Below are 19606 nucleotides of genomic sequence, written 5' to 3' on the forward strand. Positions count from 1 at the left end.
TGTGACTCAGAAGCTACTGCTCTGAGGTTGGCTGCTCTGTCCAGCTGGTGTCTGGAAGCCTACTTGGATGTGCTAATTCCCCCTACAAGACAAGCCTGCTGGGCCTGGTTGTTACTTGCTGTGGATCAGTAGGTGCTGCTAATTAAAAAAGGAAGTCCTGTAAGGTTTTCCTCCTGGCTGAATTTAAATCTCTCAAGAATACGGCCTTATTTTTCTGACAAATTTCATACTAAATTAGCAGCTTTAATTAGATTTACTTCACTGGTTTGTTGTTATCCATATGGAAAAGGTAGGCACAGAAGCTTTTGTAACAGAAAAACAGAAGGGGAGGATGTAAGTGCCTTGAAAACAAAAGGGAAGCATTTCCTCTTCCCTCTTTGTGATGTGCCCTGAGGCTTCGACACTGGGTGTCTAATGGGGCCAGTGGAGGGACTGCTTATTCCCACTAGCCCACACCAGAAGCTGTTTCCCCATGAAAAGGTGCACCCACAGCTCTGAGCAGGAGCATTTGGTCCCCTTTTTCAGTGTGGCTGTGCAGCTTGCCCACAGTCGAGTACTTCCACAGCTCCGGTCCTTTGCTAAGGAATAACCAGAGGCCAATGCTCTGCTGCTGCTGCTTGAGCTTTCTGGGCTCTGGAGTGTGGGCTTTGAGGGGGTGGAGATTTCTCATTCGTCAAAATGCCCCTTCCAGGGATGATTAAGTGAGCGTGAACATGGAGAGCTTCACAGCTCAAATGCTGAAGAGGAGGTCTGCAGTCACCTTTGTGCTTGGAGAAGTCTGACTGCTGTGCAGTGCTTTGGAGGGCTCAGTAAAGCAGCACCTGGCTGCAGCGTGTGGATAGGAGACAAAGCAGGCTGTTCTCTAAGGAGCTCCCTTTTTTGGTGTGTTCTTTACAGAAGAAGCCAGAGGCACCTCCTCCTTCCACCAACCCGTTTCTAGAGGATGAAACTGGGACAGAGACGGATGAGATTGTAATTGAAAAAAGTGATGCAGACAAAGTAAGTCTTCAGAGCTTTCCACTTGTCAGTGAGTCAGTCTACGTGTCCAAATCTCTGGTGGTATCTAAGCTTTTCCAATGACATTGATAGGAAAGGTTTGTTTTCACAGCAATTAATTTAGCACAGTTTTGGTTCCCTGGGCAGCATACTGGCTCCCAGTAGGACTGATTTGCTGCGGCTCATTTCACTGAAACCAAAGCAATCTTTATTTCAGTTAATAGTGCAGGGACAGTCCCACCACGTGTGTAGGATTCTGTTCTCGCTCATGCAGCAGCAGCTCCAATGTAACTGCAGGATTTCTGTCGAAGAAAGAGGAACGGCCATAGCTGACTTTTCACATCCCAGGAAGACCTCCTACCACATGGAGCTGCAATTCATATTTTGCCTTGTCAGCCAAGGAAACTAAGTCTGCAGTCATCAGACAGCTCGTTGGACTTTCAGATGTCAGTTTTAGGCTTTCGCTCCAAAGGTATTACTTCTAGGACTTATATTTGTGGTGTTTTTCATCCGCTCCTTCTGTGTTGCAGGTAACACCTAACTGCTTGTAAAAGCACTGAGCTTCCAAAGCCCTCTGCAAATATTAAAGGAGTGAATAGTAAGCGCTTTTGTTTTAATTGGCACGGATATCAAAGTGTGTAAGCTCTCTATTTTTTACTCAGGAGACAGGCATTTTCTAAGCATTCAGTTCTATGTTGCTTGGGCCAGGTAACCTCTCTTTGCTCAGTGAGTTCACAGTCCATTTCCAGGTGGTACCCTGATATGTGACGAGGGCTGTAGGACCTACTCACATCCATGTCCCTGTAAGTTGTGGGATGGTAGCTCACTTTTCAGCAGAGTTGAGTGTAATCTGTCTGGATTTTTACATAAGCAGGGCAGCCTTCTGCCCTCCACCAAACTCCTCAGTACTTGCAATGCCAGCAGCTGGTTCGTGCTGGTGGGTTAATGGTGGAGGACTCATCTGCTGCTGACACCAGCTGAAGAAGAGAAGGGAAAGGATGGGTTGAAGATGAGGAGTTCTGAGTGGTAGAGCTGCCCCGAGACACCAGTCCTGAGAATTCACTTGTGAGTGAAAGAGGGAATAAGAGTGAGGGGGGGGGAAATCCATGTTAAAAAGAACCTCTTTGAGTGATCCTAGCAGTTAGATTTAAACTGTTTACTTTGGATGGTAATGAAAGGAAACTGGGCCAGCTGCAGGCCTCCTTACTGTGACAACAGTAACCTTTTATTATTTCCATCAAACTCGAGGAGGAAATAGCTTAAACATCTGCAGCTTTTGGACAGGATTGCACACACCAAAATACAGCTTCAGTGCTACTGTTAAAAGATTTAGTATTTTCTCCACCAGACGTGCTGGGAGCAGCGTGATGCAAAGACACGCTCACTCACACAAAAAAGCAGTTGTGCTTTAGGATTTGGCTCTTCCAGCCTGGTAAATCATAAACATAATGAATGGGCAACCTTGTGCTGGCGCTGCCATTGCTGAGGCTTGGCAGCTGGAAGGTTTCTGTAATTACCACCTATTGTTTTCCTTCCAGCTCTGATGAGCACGTGCATCTGGCAGAAACAGGCAGGCACTGGCAGAGGGCTGGGGCAGGGAGTGCTGGGCAGTGGCTTTCTCCCAGAGCTGTAGAACTCCCATTCTGCAGTCCTACTGCTGCTGGAAAGGTGAATGAAGCCAGGCTGCAAGAGGTGGTCTGGCCTCCATGAAACCGTTCTCTTGCTTTAAGTTTGCAGCCATATGTTCATATCCGTTGCGTCTTTGAGTCTTAATTATTCCTGAGAAATCTGTGCCTTGTGATTTCTGCCAGCAGCTCGGTGCCACCATTCCTGTTATTTAAGAGAGGATGTCCTTTAGGCTCTCTTGTTTTGCTTTTTTAAAGCTTATTAAAAAAAAAAATCAGCTGGAAAAAATCTATCTTCATTGGCTGGGAACTGATCCTGTCTCTTTGGAATGGAATTCTTGCCTCTCTGCACAGAGTTCTTTGCAGGCAGTGAAAAACCATCAGCTCGCCAGCAAGCAACAAGGAGAATTGTTTGTCATCTCAAAAACAAAATGTGGCTGTAGGGCAAAGCTTAAAGCCTCTGTCCAGCCTGCTGCTTCAGCATACGCATGTTTAAGCATGGGAGTAGTCCCAGTGGCTTCAGTGAGATGTGCTTGGCCACTTTACAGAGCACAGTGCTAAACTAAAACTCAACTGGATGGCTCCCAAACGGCGTATGTGCTTAATACTCTAAATGTGACTTCAGAGTAGAACTCTGCATCCCCAGAAACATGTTTTACAGTGAAAGCAATCCTGTAACGTTGCCTGGATGATTCCAAGTGCAGTAATTACGTTCCGTTTATCTAAATAGTATTCATTCAGATGAAGCCTGTAGTGTCAAGTTATTTCCCTTAATGTTCCAAGACGTAGGGATTTTTCAAGGTTACTTGCAGATAACTGCTGCATTTCATTTCAGTGGTGACTGCTTCTGCTTGAAGAGCGCAGTGAGGTTTCCTTATTTACAGACTGCATTAAGCTTTTATTCCCTGCTGAAATCTGTTAGCATGGGGAAGCCTTCCCTTGAAGGATAAAGGGTACTTTACAAGTAAAAAAATAACTCTCTGGAATGCTAACGGCTCTTTCAAAGCAAGGGGGAATGGGACACACTGACCTTGTCTATACTGCCTTTGGTTATTTGTCAACAAATTTCAGTGCTGTATTTCTGAATGCTCAGACCCTCTGTGCTGCTGCATTACGATCTCTCCTAGGTCCTACAGGGCAGGTTGGAAACCAACTCTGTAATTGCTTTCTTACAGCCAAAGAAGCCGAAAGTCCCGGACAATCCTTTCCATGGCATTGTTTCCAAGTGCTTCGAGCCTCACCTTTATGTGTATATCGAGTCCCAAGACAAGTGAGTAACGGCATCCTCTTCCAGTTTGGTTTGCTTTCGAATGTGCTTTGCCGTTGCATCGTTCTGGGTTCCGTACACAAGCTGCAGAAGGTGCATTTCTTGGAAGTTTGCTTTCTGATTTTCAGTTCATGAGCAGAACTCATGGTTGGAGAACAGTAAAGAAAAACTGAGCATTTCGAGGGCTGTGGATGTTGGTTTCAGCTGTAATTGCCAAAGCCTGCAGGAATGGTGCCCGCTGCCTTTCTGCGGAAGAGGCTTAGTGTTCCTGAAATTGCTTCTGTTGCCTCTGCAATTCCCCCTGCAGACACAGGGCTTCCTTCTGTCTCACATCTTCCACAAATAGTAGGTTTGCTCGTTCTATAAAATACACAAGTGGCTCCGTGGCAGAGGAGCTTCAGGGTTTGCTTTAAAGAAAGAAGTTATTTGAGATTTTCAGATGAAAGCTGCTGTGGATGAGCTGGCTGTGAGATAACATTATCATTGGTCACAGATTAGGGCTTTGTCAGGGCTTTTAATCCCTAGAACCCTGCTTCATTTTCCTCTGACTTACAGCAAAATAACTTCAATGAAAGGAGCTTTCAGCTTGCAGCTCGGAGAAGTTTTTAGAACTCTCCCCACATTTTTTTGCGCAACTTGATTCACACCAGGATTTAAAAACCACCTCTGTGACAACTGCAGTGTCAGCTGGAAGAGGAGATAGCTGAGAAAGCTTGAATGCAATCATTTAGTCCAGGTTAGTGGCTGGAAAAATAAAATCAGATGGCTGCCTCGTGTGCCTCAGCTATCTGTGCCCTTCTGTCTTCCATCAATTTACACACAAGTGTGCGTAAGTCAAAGCTCGGTGTCCTGATTTTGTCCAAACTGTGAGATATTCATCTTGAGAAAGGCTTCTCGTGCCCTTCAGACCTTTTATGCCTAATAATGAACGTTACAATTGCACACAATAGTTTGTTGTGCTGAGGTTGGGTTTTGCTCTGTTGTAAAACAAAAGGAAGCAGATTTTTTTGCTCCTCGTCAGTGATCCAAGCACTAATTTGTTTGAATATTTCTGCCCATCTCACTGGGGGCTGTTTTAATCCCCATTTTGGTAATTCTACCCCACGGTGCTCCCAGTCCTTTCAGTTGCTTTTATTTTTTTCCTTTTCCTTTTTTCGATCCTGAGATGTTTTATATTAGCTTTATAGCCACAGGCTGCAAGGAGTTCAAAGAGAAACGGCCACAGTATTCCCCGTGCTGCCCTGGCTGCCAAAAATTGCTTTTCTTTGATTCTTCACTCTTCTTCCCCCTTTGAAATTGTGAGGAATCTGTTACCAATGTCTGAAAGTGAGGAGTTCCTTAGATAACTGTATGCTGGGGTTCTGGATAGAGGAGGCAGTGTGGCCGTTCACTGTTGGCTTAAGTCTGTGGCAGAAAGCTGCCTGGTCCTTTTCTCCTGCAAAATTTTTTCCATACCCGTTTAAGGAGACACGGTGCCAAAATCTTTCAGGTGTTTCCTGTTAAATTGCTATAGAAGAGCTTTAAAGATGCTGTTCTCCACTCGTAACTGCAGTGTAAATATCAGATTTCTTAACAGTGAAGCAGATTTCATTTCTTTCCCCACTGGGATATGCGTCTTCAGCTCTTCTTTGTGATCTGCTGGAGCAATAGATGTGTACGTGGGTGAGCTAAGCCCTTCTGCTGGAGCAATGGCTCTGTTAGCTCTGCAGTGCTGAGAGGATGCAGAGCTGTGTGCAAGCGAGCTTAAGTGCTTGTGTTCATTCAGATTGTTTAGGAACCTGGCACTTTCTCTTTGCAGCATGGTGAGCAAAGAGACTTCCATAACACCCAGCCCGTGGAAAAGATCCTGCCAGTGATCCAAGCTATCTCAGTGCCATTGCCCTTCCCCCTTGCCCAATGGATGCCAACGGTTCACACCACTCAGTAGACCAAGTGACTGAGCACCGTGTTCTTTCTGAGGAGCTGCATGGTTCCTCTTGCGATGGCCAGAGATGCAGAAACATCACTGAATAGATTGAGTGAAATTTAAAAGAGGAATAATAGGAATGGAAGGGCTTGGGAGCCAGAATACAACTCTGTTCGTATGATTTCACTTCATGTTTTTTCCTGGTTAGGTTTGGGCAGTTCTTGCTCCCAGAAGGTAGGCTACTGTTAGGAAGCATCACATCTGCACTCCCAGAGAACAGAGCCTTTTTGCAGAACCTGCATAGAGAGAATGCTCATTTTCTGTAGCTCTCCTGCCTTCTTTGTGTTTCCTCTCCCAGTAAGTCTTTCTGCCAAATGGTTTGTGCTTCCATTGTCCAACCAACACATTCACAAAAGGCTGTCAGCCTTCATATTGTCTTTGGGCCAACTGAAACTAAGGAGAAAGAATCATTGACATCAGGTGGGGTGTGCACAACATCCTGATGTTTTGCTTGTTCCCATCTTGCAATAAAATGAGCACATTCTTTGCCATTGCCAGGCACTTTGTCCAGGTTAGGATCAGAAGAAGCACAAAGCTCTGGCACTGCTCTCCCAGCTATTTTGGACAGCTGTGTTTGCTTGTGCACCCCATTGACAAGACCGCGGGGGGGGGCAAAGAAATGCAGATACATCTTGCTTTGCCACAGAGTGGAGGAAAACATAACGAAAAGCCATTGACATTCCTCACTGTGCCTTGAGAGCCTGAAAAAACCACGTGGCTGGTGAGTGCTAAGAAAGCTCCACTTTGTTGCACAGATGGAGTAAAGCACAGATGCAGAGGTAGAGGTGCAGCTGTTTAATTTAGTGGGACTTTTGACAAGGGGCAAGCCACGTCTGCTTTGCTAGGGAACCTGAAGGAATGCTGCAGCTCGTAGCACATGTGAGCCCTCCTGCAGCACCATCTGTGTGGTTGGCGTACAGCCATGGGGGAAGGGAGATTTTGCTTCATTGTGGTGAAGTACAATCAATGCTTCAGTTCAGTGTTCAATTGCTTGTGCCAGCGTAGAGGTCTGTCGCATCAGTTTAGCAGCCTGATGGTTGTACAGTTCTTGTAGGAACGGTGTATTTGTGGAATCAGAGCCACAAGAAGTCCTCAAAGCAAAAAGCAACCATCAAGGAAGAGGCTACCTGAATAGCTTCTGAGCCAAGTTCAAGCTTGAGAGTCTTGCTTCACCCTTTGGAGCCCTGGCGTTACCAGCACAGCTCTGTAGGTTAGCTTGGCCCAGGCAGATCGTCCATGGTAGGAGCTCATCCTTTTGGTGCAGCAACCTGTATGTTTACTGGGGAAGAGACACACCACCTTTCCTTCTGGACCTCTGCCATGCTTAGAAGCCTTTTTTGTCACTGTGAAACAGTGGAGAGAAGCTTACTGTTGCCTAAAGACCAAAATGTTTGAGTAAGGATCAGTTTATATAAATCACTGGAGGCAGTAGTAGGTGGTATTCGAACAGAACCATGTGATGCCTGATGGTGTGCCACCTCAAGCACATCCCTTTGAAAGCTGAATTCTGGAGGCCACTGATCTATGAAGTTTGCCTGCTGCTTCTGCTGGTGCCAGGAATTAAACCTGATTATAACCTTCATGCACTTGCATCAAATGCACCAACGCGGTCCTCATTGCTGCACAAGGCTTGTGCGGAGATGAGAAGGGGCTGGAATACAGGACTGCTAGAGTGTGTTTATTGGTGTCGTAAGACAGGGCATCTCCCCAGCATTTTAAAATATCTTTCCATTGTTTCTCTGTGACAGAAATCTCAGCGAGCTGATTGACAGGTTCGTGGCTGACTTCAAGGCCCAGGGGCCTCCCAAGCCCAATGTGGATGAAGGAGGAGCCGTCCTGCCCAGCTGTGCCGACCTCTTTGTGTACTATAAGAAGTGCATGGTGCAGTGTTCCCAGCTCAGCACAGGCGAACCAATGATAGCCCTGACCACCATCTTCCAGAAGTACCTTCGGGAGTATGCCTGGAAAATCCTGTCTGGCAACCTGCCCAAGTGAGTTGAGCTTCCCAAATGCTGCAGCACGGTCTGGTGAGACATTCCAGTGAGGAACAGATACTTTGTGAAGATAATTAATAAATACAGGCTTGTTAACACTTGGTGTTTGCTGTCACAGAAACCACGGAGCAGCAGTGTGGCTACGTTTACAGCAGGGGACCAATTGGTCACTCGTGGCATTGGGTTTCTTTGTTCATTTTGTTTTAAGGGTTGCTAGAAGTTAGCTTCATATTTGGCTTTGATTTACAGTTTATTGAAGTTGCTTTTGAAATACCAGCCCAGGACTCCTCCCTTTCAAAACTGCTACTTGGGTGAAAAAAACAATATGTGACTTTCAGCTCTGTTGTGTTAAAAGCTCAGCATTATGCACAGATACAGTTATTTATAGTCAAGATGGTTTATTTGTGTGATGCCGGAGTGCTCACCTGTAGCTTTCTGCTCTATGAAGTTGTATAAATGCATGAATAAATTATGAAGATGTACATGCAGTGAAAATAAAGGAAATCGCGTGTAGGTCATTGCTCAGGTCTTTGAGATACAGTCACCTTAAGTACAGATAACTTTGTGTGCTATTTACCATCTTCAGTTTGTTTCCTTGTAAACCTGGAACCATCAGAATGAGTTTTCTGAAGCCAGTAAAGTCTTTCACAGATGGAAGGGAGAGGGTTGCATCCAGAGAAGTGGAAAGATAAATTGAATGTGCCTTCTCCATCAGACATCAGTTGCATTCTTTGTACACGTATTTTTGGTGTGCTCCATTTTTGCTGTCCAAGATAAATAGTGGTGTCCTATTGTTTTTAATGGATTTGGGTTATTAATCGTTGAGGGGTAGGGAATTTCTTGACTCTGAACTGTTAGAGTTCTTTCTTTGTTGATACACAGCAGTTAATCACTGGAACAGAGTGGGGAAAAAGCCACATATTCTATAATTTACTCTGTTGATATCATCGTTTTTTTTAAAACGGGTTACCAAAGTTTCAAACGTGTGTTGACATCTGTTTGGTATTGAGAAGATAAATATGGGAAGGAACCCGATAGGCGTTGAGATTTCCCTGTAATCTTTAATTAGATTTTGAGTAACTGACAGCGAAGGTGAAGTTAGCTGGAGAAAGCTGCAGTCCATCTACATCCGAACCTAACATGCTGTGAAGAAGAGAATTGTCCTTTTGCCTGAAGTTTTGCTCTCAAGTTCTGTCTGTCTTTCTAAAAGACACTCCCTAACCAAAATAGCAATTGCATGTTTGATGCACAAAGCATCATACAGTGCCCTTTGTTGCGTGAGGCATTGGACTTAATGGTCACAGAGACCTTTTATGGCACTGAAATCTAGAAGCAATTTTGCAGTATGCATCTGTGTACACATGAAAGCCTTACAGCTTTTGTCTTCTTTTCCAGGACAACTAGCAGCAGCGGCGGGCTCACCATCACCAGTTTGCTGAAAGAAAAGGAAGGCTCTGAAGTGGCCAAGTTTACTTTAGAAGAGCTCTGCCTCATTTGCAGCATCCTTAGTACTGCAGAGTACTGCTTGGCAACCACGCAGCAGGTGAGCTTTCCTCTCCAGCACTTCTGAGATGACACCCAGGGTTTATTGACTGAGTCGTGGATGCAGTTTGATCACAGCTTAGGTTTTAAGAAGCTGACTTTTCCAGGATGCAAGCAGGAGTTCTGATCTTTCTGTTGCTTTTTTGTTTTCTAACAGTTGGAAGAGAAACTCAAAGAAAAAGTGGATGCAAGTCTGGTGGAGAGAATCAACCTGACAGGAGAGACGGACACTTTCAGCATGTACGTAGAGCAGATGCATCCTCCCACAGTATATCAAACATCCTCTTTTGTCAGCCAGATGGTGCTGGAGTAATATAACCCAAGATTCCCAGTGTCGTAGCACCCACCCAGACATGCAGTGTAGGTATAGGCATTTCCTCGGTGAAGGAATGATCCGGAGCTGCAGTACTACAGACATCAGATGTAGTTGTTCCCCATTATGCTAGCCAAAGGAACGAGAGCACTGGAAAGAGGAGAGGAAACAGTGAGTTTCCATTTGAAACATCATTTGCATCTTGGCAGCTCTGCAAGGTAGCTGTTACATTTCAGAAAAGGAAGCTATTTCAGTACATTCCTTCCTGCTTTAACTTCCCACTGTTAATCAGCAGCCTTGTCAGTATGATCAAACCCCGTTTCAGATGACATAAAGGACTGATTCAATCTTACATTCGGGGATTGTAATTGAGAGAAGATTATCATTCATTAAAATAACTTTTCATGTAAGGATGCTAAAAATATTCTCCTCTAGCATCATCTGCTCTCCACCACCACCAACATATAGAATACTTTTTGAGAGGAGTAAATGGAGGCAAAAAGAAATAAATTGTTTTGCCTCATGTCAGACAAAAGCAAACCTTGGCAAAGATGGGGAAATAATGTGGGTTGCCAGTTTTCCCTTAATCTAAGATTCAGCCCCGATAGCAGCAAGATGATGTTTTTTTCAGCAGACTTCCTTCCTGTGATAGCTCTTGTCTCCAGTGGGCAGGATCTACTGAATCTGCATCCAGGTTTTTCACGTGGTCTTGGGCTCCATTCCATGCTGCGCACTGCCTTTCCTCTAGAAATTCTCAGACCTTTTTAAGAGTGGATCCCTGACTGCAAACTAGGGCTGCTATGTCCTCTAAGCCAAAGCAAGCAAGGTAACTGGGAGTAGAAATAAAATAACACCACACAGTGGGATTTTTCCTTGCATGAGCAAGGCAAGGGTGAGTTTTGCACTTCTTTGTGACCTGTCAGGAGCGATTTTGTGTCACTGCTCAGTTTCAGCAGTGGCTGCCATGCAGTGAAGTTGGTCCTAGGCAGCTAATACCGCGTGTTTTGGAAGCTGCTTTAACGTACAGCTTGTATTTGCTGGTTTTAGACATCTTTAAAGTTAAACTGTCAGGCCTGATGTGATGTATCTTGTAGCAAAGACCTTTTAATTGAGGTTCAGTCTGTTCCAGAGGAGAGCACTTTGTTCAGTCTGCTGTCAGTTTAAGTCATAGCTATAAAACTCTCTTTGGCGTTCGCTCCTTCAGCATCAAACAAGTTGTTTCTCCTGAGATTTGACATCCTGTTACTCAGGGTCGTAAAGAAAATAAAATGTTGCTGCTTACATACCCTGGGAAGGGTTTATTTCCACACAGATAGTGTGGAGCTACCACAAACACTTCCACAGCAACGGGCTGGGAGGTTTTTTACCTCCGTGGTAGGTAAGCATTTTTGGGGGGAGGCTCTTCTTGAAGCCCAACAGAGGAAAAATTACTGTCATTTAAATCTATGCCCTGCTCTGTTGTGAGGTTACGGGTGGCCTTTAGAGCCCCTTCGAAGTCCTGAACTTTGTAGGCTCTGTTAGAATGCAGGCTGCTTGCTTATGGCCTGGGCTTCCCTCTCTGCAAACTCCTGTGTATCTGCCTGGAACTGTATGGGTTTCATTCCCTGCTGCTGAAGTACTGCTCTGTGCTGTCTGGAGCAAAGGTTTGGAGTGGCTTCCAGCATAGCCAGCATCAAAGCTCTCATGGCATGTTGTGATGCATTGCATTTACAACACATTTGCTGCTTTACAGCAGGTGTGTTTATTTTGAAGCGTAGGCAAATAGGTTTCTCTCCCCATTTGCAACCTCTTGGTCAGCTATAATAACGTCCTCTCTTGTGCAGCTCCTGATGAACAACATGCAGATTTCCCTGGGTTCTTTTCAGTACAAGTTGTAGCCGTGTGAATTCACAGCATAATGCCAAGTTCATCTAATAGGTTTTCTTCCTTCCACAGCCAAAGAAACCAGTTCTGACACTGAATACTATCCTAAAACTTATGCTTGATTTTTCCTCCAGTGTGATTTCCAACAGCATACAGCTGCTAGTGCAGGACCTGGATGCAGCCTGTGACCCTGCACTGACTGCTATGAGCAAGGTAAGGGTGGATTTGTCTGGGAGAGAGCTAACCTTAACATGCACATCATTTACTTAGAGGTCCTGTTTGCTATGATTGCTTGATTTCATTCTTTATGCTGTGTCTTATCCATATATTGATTGCTTCTTGGAGCAGCAATTACTGTGGCTATAAATATATCTTTCACTCCAAAACCTAAATTTCACGTTAGAGCTTTCATTCTTTTGCAGCACGTGAAATACAAACAACTGAATACTTTGGGTATCTGTCTCAGAGTCCCCAGTGCTAATGCTAGCAAGGGTCCTTAAGATGTAGAGAACTTTTTTTAGCATGAAATTCCAAATGTGCATTCTTGTTTGCTGCCTTGCTTGTATTCTTTGAGGAGGAGTTTCACTTGGCTGCTGGTTTGTGGCTGTTAGCTGGAGGCAGTCAGAGGGTAATGTGGAATTGGGATATTGAGCCTCGTTGCTTCTATGCTCCTCCTGAGGACGTATGGAGCCATTCCTAGAGAGGCCCACATGAGCAGAGCTGGAGGATTTGGTTGCAGTTACGCTGTTGGCTTTTATGTGTTTGAAATGCAGAGCTGTGTTTTCTTGCCAAAGTATTGTGAAAACCCAGAGGGCTGTAGACAAAGGTGAAGACAACAAAAGTGAATTGAACTTATTTTTATTGTTTTTAAATCAGAAATATTAAATGTAGATCTCCATTTTGGTAGGATCGTGCCTTGCTGCCATGAATTTTACGAACTTTTTGCTTTATGATGTATTCCAGCTGTCACTAGCCCCACCACCCCCAGCTAATATTGGAAGTGGAATGCAGCTAGCAAGAGAGCTTGCACATGGCCCCCGTAAAAAGGGGATTTTTCTTCCCAGTAAAATAACACCATTAGGAAGGGCTCAGTGCTTCAGGTGTCGCTTGTTTGCTATGACAGTTCCTTAGATCCTCCTGAACCCACCCAGCATTGCAGTGCTGGAATCACTCGGCTCTGTTTATACCCGAGTAAACCACAGCCTTGGGAAAGCAGCAGCTGGTGAGCCATTTATTTTTGTCTTTGGAAAACTAGTAAGATGCAGCATATGTGATGGGACTGATGATTTATAAACAAGCGAAGTGCTATGAAATTAACTAAACAAATACTTGTCACTTGTGCACACATTCCCCTATTGGCTTTATATGAGTTTTACTAGACCTGGGTTTGGTGCAAGAGTGTTTCCCTCACCCTCCTCTTCCCTTTCTTTAACATTTAGTATTTGGAAGTATAAAATCTCAGTCCGTATTAAAAGGTAAAAGTAAATGCTGTTGGGCTGACCCGTCCCAGGTCTGTAAGGTGAAGGTGTGCCTCGAGGCTGCTGCTCCATCAGGGCTCTCCCATTGTTCAGTCCCTTCTCATTCACCTCGCTGTGATGTCCGGCCCTGATGCCCAGCACTGAACACTGCTGAATCTGATGTACGTTTGTGAATAGATGATGGAAATTCTGCCAAGAGATGGCTTGCTGCCACGTGGTACTTCTTGTGGATAACAAAGCGCTGTGAACGTGTTGTGGCATTTAATTACCTGGTGTGCTTTCTAATTGTTGGGATGAGGAATGGCTAATCTGCACGAGGTATTTTTGCCCCAATTAGGCTTATGGATTGCACTGGATAAGGTTTCGTTTATTTGCTGAATTAAACATTGATTTCTATGTAGAACTGCATGCAGAATGGGGACTGGGGAGTATTTTAGTGACTCAAGTAGATCGCTTGCTGCTTTTAGATTTTGCTGAAAACCTTTTGGCACAGCTGTAATTTCCCACTTCCTTACAATTGAATGGACAGCAGCAAGCCTTTAAAAGCACGGCTTTAATATCCAATGCATACAAGGAAAACCCAAAGAGCAGAGCCAGCTGCTAATTAAAGTCAGCATGAGCATGGTGCAAGCCTGGATCCAGGTGCTCCCTGCCTTCACCTTGCTCCCTCCTTGTGCACTGACCTGGGCCTGTGGGTGCTCCCTGTGCCCAGTAATGCTGAGCTGGCAGTGGGATGCTGCATAGGGAGATGTGGTTCATCCCCATTGAACCCACAGAGTGACCCGTTTTGCTGCAGACACAGGGTCTGATGGTTCCTCTGCTCTCATCCCCTGGGTGATTTTCAGCTAGTGTATGCAAACTATGTGGATATCCCAAGAAAAACATAGGATGGGGGAAAAAGAGGTATAAATTGAAAATGTCAGGAGCAAAGCTTTACCAGAAGAGTTGGGCTCGTATTTCTTTTGATGACTTTTCAGTATGTGTATGATTTCTTGCATTGCAGCTACTGGGGTTTTTTTGCTGGGAAACACACACACAAAGGGCTATTTTTACTGTCCGTGCTTTAAAGTCTTGCTTGTAAAGTATTGCTTTTGGAGTGAAAACCAACAAAATGAAAAAGGTTACTCTGTTGTTGTTGTAATAGTTCAGCTCAGCAGTCCCTTCCCACTCTCTGGCCATTCCCGCATATGGGGATGTTCCTCTAGGACTGCTGGCTGCTGAGAAGGGCCAGCACTGAGAATGCCCAAGTCCTTTAGGAAGATGAATACTGAGTATTTTCTTCAGAAGTCGGATATTAGGAAGTATTCCTTCTCAGAGCAGTGCTGCAGTGGCACAGCTGCGCAGGGAGTGGGGATGTCCCCATCCCTCAAGGTGTTCCACATCTGTGGGGATATGGCAGTGAGGGGACGTGGGCAGTGGGCACGGTGGGGTGGGTTGGGGTTGGCCCTGGGGCTCTCAGAGGTCTTTTCCAACCTGAGTTATTCTATGAAACAGTTGTCTGCTGAGCAGCCTTCCAGAGAAAAGGAAGAATTAAAGCCTGTAGAGCAGGTGATAGGAGAAATAGCCCTTCTGAGCATGCAGCTCCTGGGAGATGAGCAGTCTGGGTTTTCGGTTGGTTGGTTTACATGAGGACAGCCTTGGTAGGATGCGTGCAGACTGTCAGACACTGTGGTTTTGTAAAGAATTTGGCTCCTTTTGCCTGATAGCTCACTGCTGCTGCACGTTGTCTGGATGGGATTGAATCAACTGGGTGGCGGGGGACAAAGCAGCTGTAATTAAATTAAAAACAGGAATAAAAAAAAAAACCCTTTACATGCAAAATTGAGAACTCGAGGAGGAACATTTGAGAACAAACGCCCAGTCAAAAGAAAAGATAGTCACCTTCTGCATCTGTCCAATTATCTGTCCTGATGGTCGCATTTTCCTCCTGCTCCATCTCCAGCACGAGGAGCTGCATCTCACGGTGAGCCCCACAGAGCATGCTGCAGGGTGCAGCACCTCTGAGCAGCAGCCATGCTGGGAGCACTGTGCTTGTGTTCCTCATTGAGACTCAGTTTTGTATGCAGATGTTTTGCCAGGGCCGTCGAGGTCCAACCCAAGTGCTTCTTTTTTCCTAACACCTCACGCTGTGTGTGCTCCCCATGCTTTTTCACATAGAGCTCTGAGAAAGCCAACAGAGTCACACATCTGGCTGACAGGGGATGGTCTGCTGTGTTTCTGCTGACAGTAAATGAAAACAAAATGAGAGCTCAAGTGATTTTTTTTTTCCCTTCTGTGCTTGGGCTGAGCTGAAGTTGGCATCCCAACTGGTACACTGAAAGTGCTTCAGTGCGAGCTGCATTGCTCTAGAGTGTTTTGGACTTCATTTGTACCTCTTCCACCTATCTGTCATCAGTCTCTCCAGTATTAAAGCCTTGGCTGCCATGCGGGAATCCAGACTTTGCAAGCTTGCAGTTATTTTCTCAAATGCCTGTAATCAGGATTTATATGGGCACTTCATCCCAAAAAACTGGGAGCTGTTAAATATTAAGGCAGCCCAGAGTGCTCCAAAAGCCTCTTTTAATGCTGGTGTTTCCCATTACCAGTCGTAATCTCTCTGCTCTGGTGCAAAAAGGGCCGTTCTGGGTTTTCCTTCTTTGTATTTTGTCCAGTTTTTGCTCAGTCAATACAGTGATGAGGGATATGACCTCGACGGTGGTGAACTGCAGAGACAGCCTCTTGATAATTCCTCAGAGATCCTCCTGCAGGAAGCTTGTACAGCTTTCCTTATGTATTGCTTGAATCCTGGTGAGTTAAACTGCTTGTTTCTGATCTCCTCTTTGTGCAGATGCAGTGGCAGAATGTGGAGCACGTTGGTGACCAGAGTCCTTACGTCACCTCAGTGATTCTCCACATCAAGCAGAATGTCCCCATCATCCGTGACAACCTGGCATCCACCAGAAAGTATTTCACTCAGTTCTGTATAAAGTTTGCAAAGTAAGTTACCGACGTGGCACAGAATTCCTCTGGTTTTCACCAGTCTGTCTGTGCATTGACCATTGTTTGCTTCCTAACGTGCAGGCAGTGCTTGGGTGAAGACCCTTCCCATCCAGGCACGTGGGGTAGGGCAACAAACACCTGCAGCTGCTGGCAAAGTTAAAAGATACTTCAATTTCTTGTCTTAAGAAAGGTCTGGAAATGCCATAACCCCCAGAATGCAAATCTCCAGGCGTCTTCCAGGCAAATTGTTTGGTACTGTGAAAGTAACTGGAAAATGAGACAGAAAATTCCTCTTGCCTTTGTATTCAGGGCTGAGGGTGTCGTTCTCCAGCACTTCTGGAAATTCAAACTTTGAAGCTGTGCATCCGAAACCAAAATTCAGTTCTCTGGGGAAAATGCTTTCAACTCTTCCTTGTTTGCCTGAGGCCAGTTGAGCTCTGCACCCCGTGCCCCAGGGAATAGGCACAGGAGGACTTGGCCCATTGTAGCTGCACGTGGCTATCCTGGTAGAGCCTTGGGAGCAGCACCATACGTATCATGTGTCTCCCTTTAAAATACTTTAACATTTCATTCAACCATAATAAGCTAATCATCCTGAAATAAACCGTATGGCCTGGCAGTTACTGTGTGGGTTTGAGAGCAGCACTCCAGTTCCTGCTTCAGCAGGAAAAGCTGCAGTAGGCTCTCCTGAGAACCATTAGCTTTCGCAGCAGGGAGGCTGGCCTCAGAGCTTCATTCCCCCTTTCTATCTCTGGGTACTCATTAGTTTGCATTAAGGAGCAGTTACTGATAAATCATATTATGACATTGGCCATAATCACTGTTTGAAAAGCTGTCCCAGGGAAAATGTATTGCACTTAAGCCTTTTATGTGGTTACGCTTGAATTTTATATTGCTCACATAGTGATAAATAATAATAGAAAAAAAAATTTACTCAGCTGTTCACAGCACACTCATAATACCTCAGCTTCGTTGTCTCCCTTTTAACTTTATTGCTAAGCACATACCCAGTAAGCTCCGGATAAAATACCTCACTCTCACATATGAGAGGAGTCCAGATCTGAAGTGTGTGCCTTCATCAGAGCTTACCCTATGGAACACCACAGCAAGCTGTGTTCTGTATGTTAATGCCTGCATCTTCGTGACCTGCCAGCCACTTCTCAGCTCTAACGGATTGCATCGAGGGCTGGGGTTGAGTTACAGGCCCACGGGGGAGAAGGCATCTAAAGTCACCAAATTTAAGAGAGCTGTGAGCCAAGTCTGGAAGGAGAAGAATTGCCGTCAGGAATTGCATCAATCCTCTAATCTCGTCTGTCATTTTTGCTTTGTTTTGACCCATGTGCAACCCTCACTGCCCTGATTTAGGAAGAGCTGTGCTGGTTTGGAAGCAGAAGGCTGAGCTCAGCCTGGGCGAGTCCACAAGGGCTGGGCATGGCGCAGTGACACCGGGATGCTTGGGATGACATCCCATCATAGCTCATCTCCCGCTGGAGACGCGCTGTGGCTGCATCACCTCCTGCCCTGCTCAGCACATCAGCGTGGGGGATTGGGAAAACACAGGCTGAGCCCCTCCCGTGCATCGGATGGGAACCTCTCGCATGCTGTGGTTTCTGTGCTTCAGGTTCCTCATCTGCTCTATTGTTACACCGGGAACTTGTCTGCTTCGATGGATTCGGTTTTACAGCCCAAGCTGTAAATGATTTCTGGCATCCAGTGGAGCTCTGTGGATGGGCAGGGAGTTAAAGGCGTTCGGAGCACAAAGCTCTGTGCTGAGCACTCACTGCTGAGCGTGCACGTATCGCTCACATCGGGTTTGCCTGCAAGAGCCAAACTCTGAGTCCTACAAAAAAAAGTCAAGTGCTTTTTTTATTTTTTTTTTTCACTTAAGTGCAACTGCTCTTAAAAAGAAAAGCTTAAAAAACCAGAGCAGCCCTTGGATCTCATGGTTTGTCTCGTCTGTCCTGCCGGAGCTGAAAAGCTGTTTCCAATAAGACAGCATGAAATAACAGGCATGCAGGGATGGAAGGTCGCTTTCTCCTCCTGCACTGATTGTGGGTGGCCATCCTAAAAGGCCTGGGAATGGTTTTATGCGAGGCAGAGTGCTGGCTGTGGGATACCACGTGGTTATACGGTGCTAAAAAGTTTCTCATGCACAACGTGAGCGTCAGCTCCATGCCTGGCCTTACAGAGAGCACGAGCATTGGACCCACATGCAGATCAAAGGTACAGGGACCTCCTGTGCTCTTCCCCTTGGACACACTGCTGCACCCGGAGCTGCTGGCATTGCCTGAGCTCCAGCTGTGCTCAGCACTCACTAATTGCCTTCTGGGAATCGTTCACACACCTGAAAAATGGACTTGTAAGGTATAACCTACCTCCAAAGCTATCTCTAAATGCTTTATTACATGAGGAGACAGGGCTTGTTTTTCTCCTCTTATTTACATTCTGTGGCCAAGGCTGTTTCTCCAGTGGCCAAATCCAAAGTAGTTTGGGGCAGCCCAGTAGCTGGTTCTCAGCAATGGTTTGAACTTGTTCTACTTGATGCCTCTCCAGGAAAGGATGATTCAGTGAGAGCGGTCACAGCTGTGTCGGAGTGAAGGGAAAGGGAAGGAGATTTTGCTTGAGAAGGCTCTTCCTTGAGCCATTTCGTGCTCTTTGCTCAGCAGCTTGGCACGTTCTGTGCCTGAGTTATGCTTTTGTCATTCGTTCATGAGAAAGGGTGAAAAGTAGAAGTCCTGGCTTGGAAAACAGGTGTCAGGACAAACAAGACGCTGACCGTGCTCCTTTGCTCATTGGAAGGGGAAAAAATAGCTTGACAGATGTGAGGGGGAAACCACACTGAATTCAAATCATCACCATAAGCAGCGCCTCATTCAGAAAACAGACCCAGCGGTGAGACCTCAGGACAGAGAAGCTGAAGCTGAAGAATTGCCACCAGGCTGTGGACAAGGCACTGGAAATAACGTGAGCTGCATCCAGCCAAGGAGGGCTGCTATCTTCTGCTGCTTTGCCACTGGAGCACAAAGCTGCCACAAAGCCTGCTAGCAAGAAGCAAAAAGCCAGAACCAACGTTCTGGGATGCTTTGTCCAACGTGGTGAATATTGGCCTTAGCTTCCTGAGTCTGAAAAATAGCAAAACGGGAGAGTGGTGTTTTCCTTTTCATAAAGCTTTGCGTTGTCCTGACTGTGTTGGCTGGATGCTGCCTGGAAGGGTGCCGTCCTGTGTGTGTTCCTGCAGACCTCCAGCCCTGGCTGGACCTCAAGTTCAGCTTATAATATGCATGTTATGGAATGACTAGTGTGCAGTAAAATGTCAGTTCTGGATACAATCTAGGTGCTTCCACTCCATGTCCACGAATAGCTGTACTAATCCGGGTGTGTAGAATGTACCATAGTTTGTTTGCTTGTTCTTCCACTTGTGCTGTAGTACTTCATATATAATTTATAGCCGTTCATTTATGTGCAGCTTCTCCATTTAGTGATCATCACGGATTAAAGCTGAATAATTAATTTTTATTTATTATTCTTAATGTGCCTGGAGTCGGCTAGAGAACCGGGCACCTACTGTGCCTTTGTGAAAGCT

The 19606-nt window shown here is 45.6% G+C and overlaps 1 protein-coding gene across 1 annotated transcript in view; it reads left to right on the top strand.

Moving 5' to 3' along the window:
* VPS53 (VPS53 subunit of GARP complex) overlaps positions 1 to 19606 on the top strand; it is a 48912-nt gene that overhangs the window by 23476 nt on the left and 5830 nt on the right. The window contains exons 12-18 of the mRNA NM_001012806.2: positions 898 to 999; positions 3797 to 3891; positions 7603 to 7845; positions 9244 to 9391; positions 9548 to 9630; positions 11701 to 11779; positions 15872 to 16020. Of these exons, the coding sequence (NP_001012824.1) occupies positions 898 to 999; positions 3797 to 3891; positions 7603 to 7845; positions 9244 to 9391; positions 9548 to 9630; positions 11701 to 11779; positions 15872 to 16020 (899 nt within the window). The remainder of the gene's footprint in view (positions 1 to 897; positions 1000 to 3796; positions 3892 to 7602; positions 7846 to 9243; positions 9392 to 9547; positions 9631 to 11700; positions 11780 to 15871; positions 16021 to 19606) is intronic.

Source organism: Gallus gallus, chromosome 19 (assembly GCF_016699485.2).
Source record: "Gallus gallus isolate bGalGal1 chromosome 19, bGalGal1.mat.broiler.GRCg7b, whole genome shotgun sequence".
Lineage (NCBI taxonomy): Eukaryota > Metazoa > Chordata > Aves > Galliformes > Phasianidae > Gallus > Gallus gallus.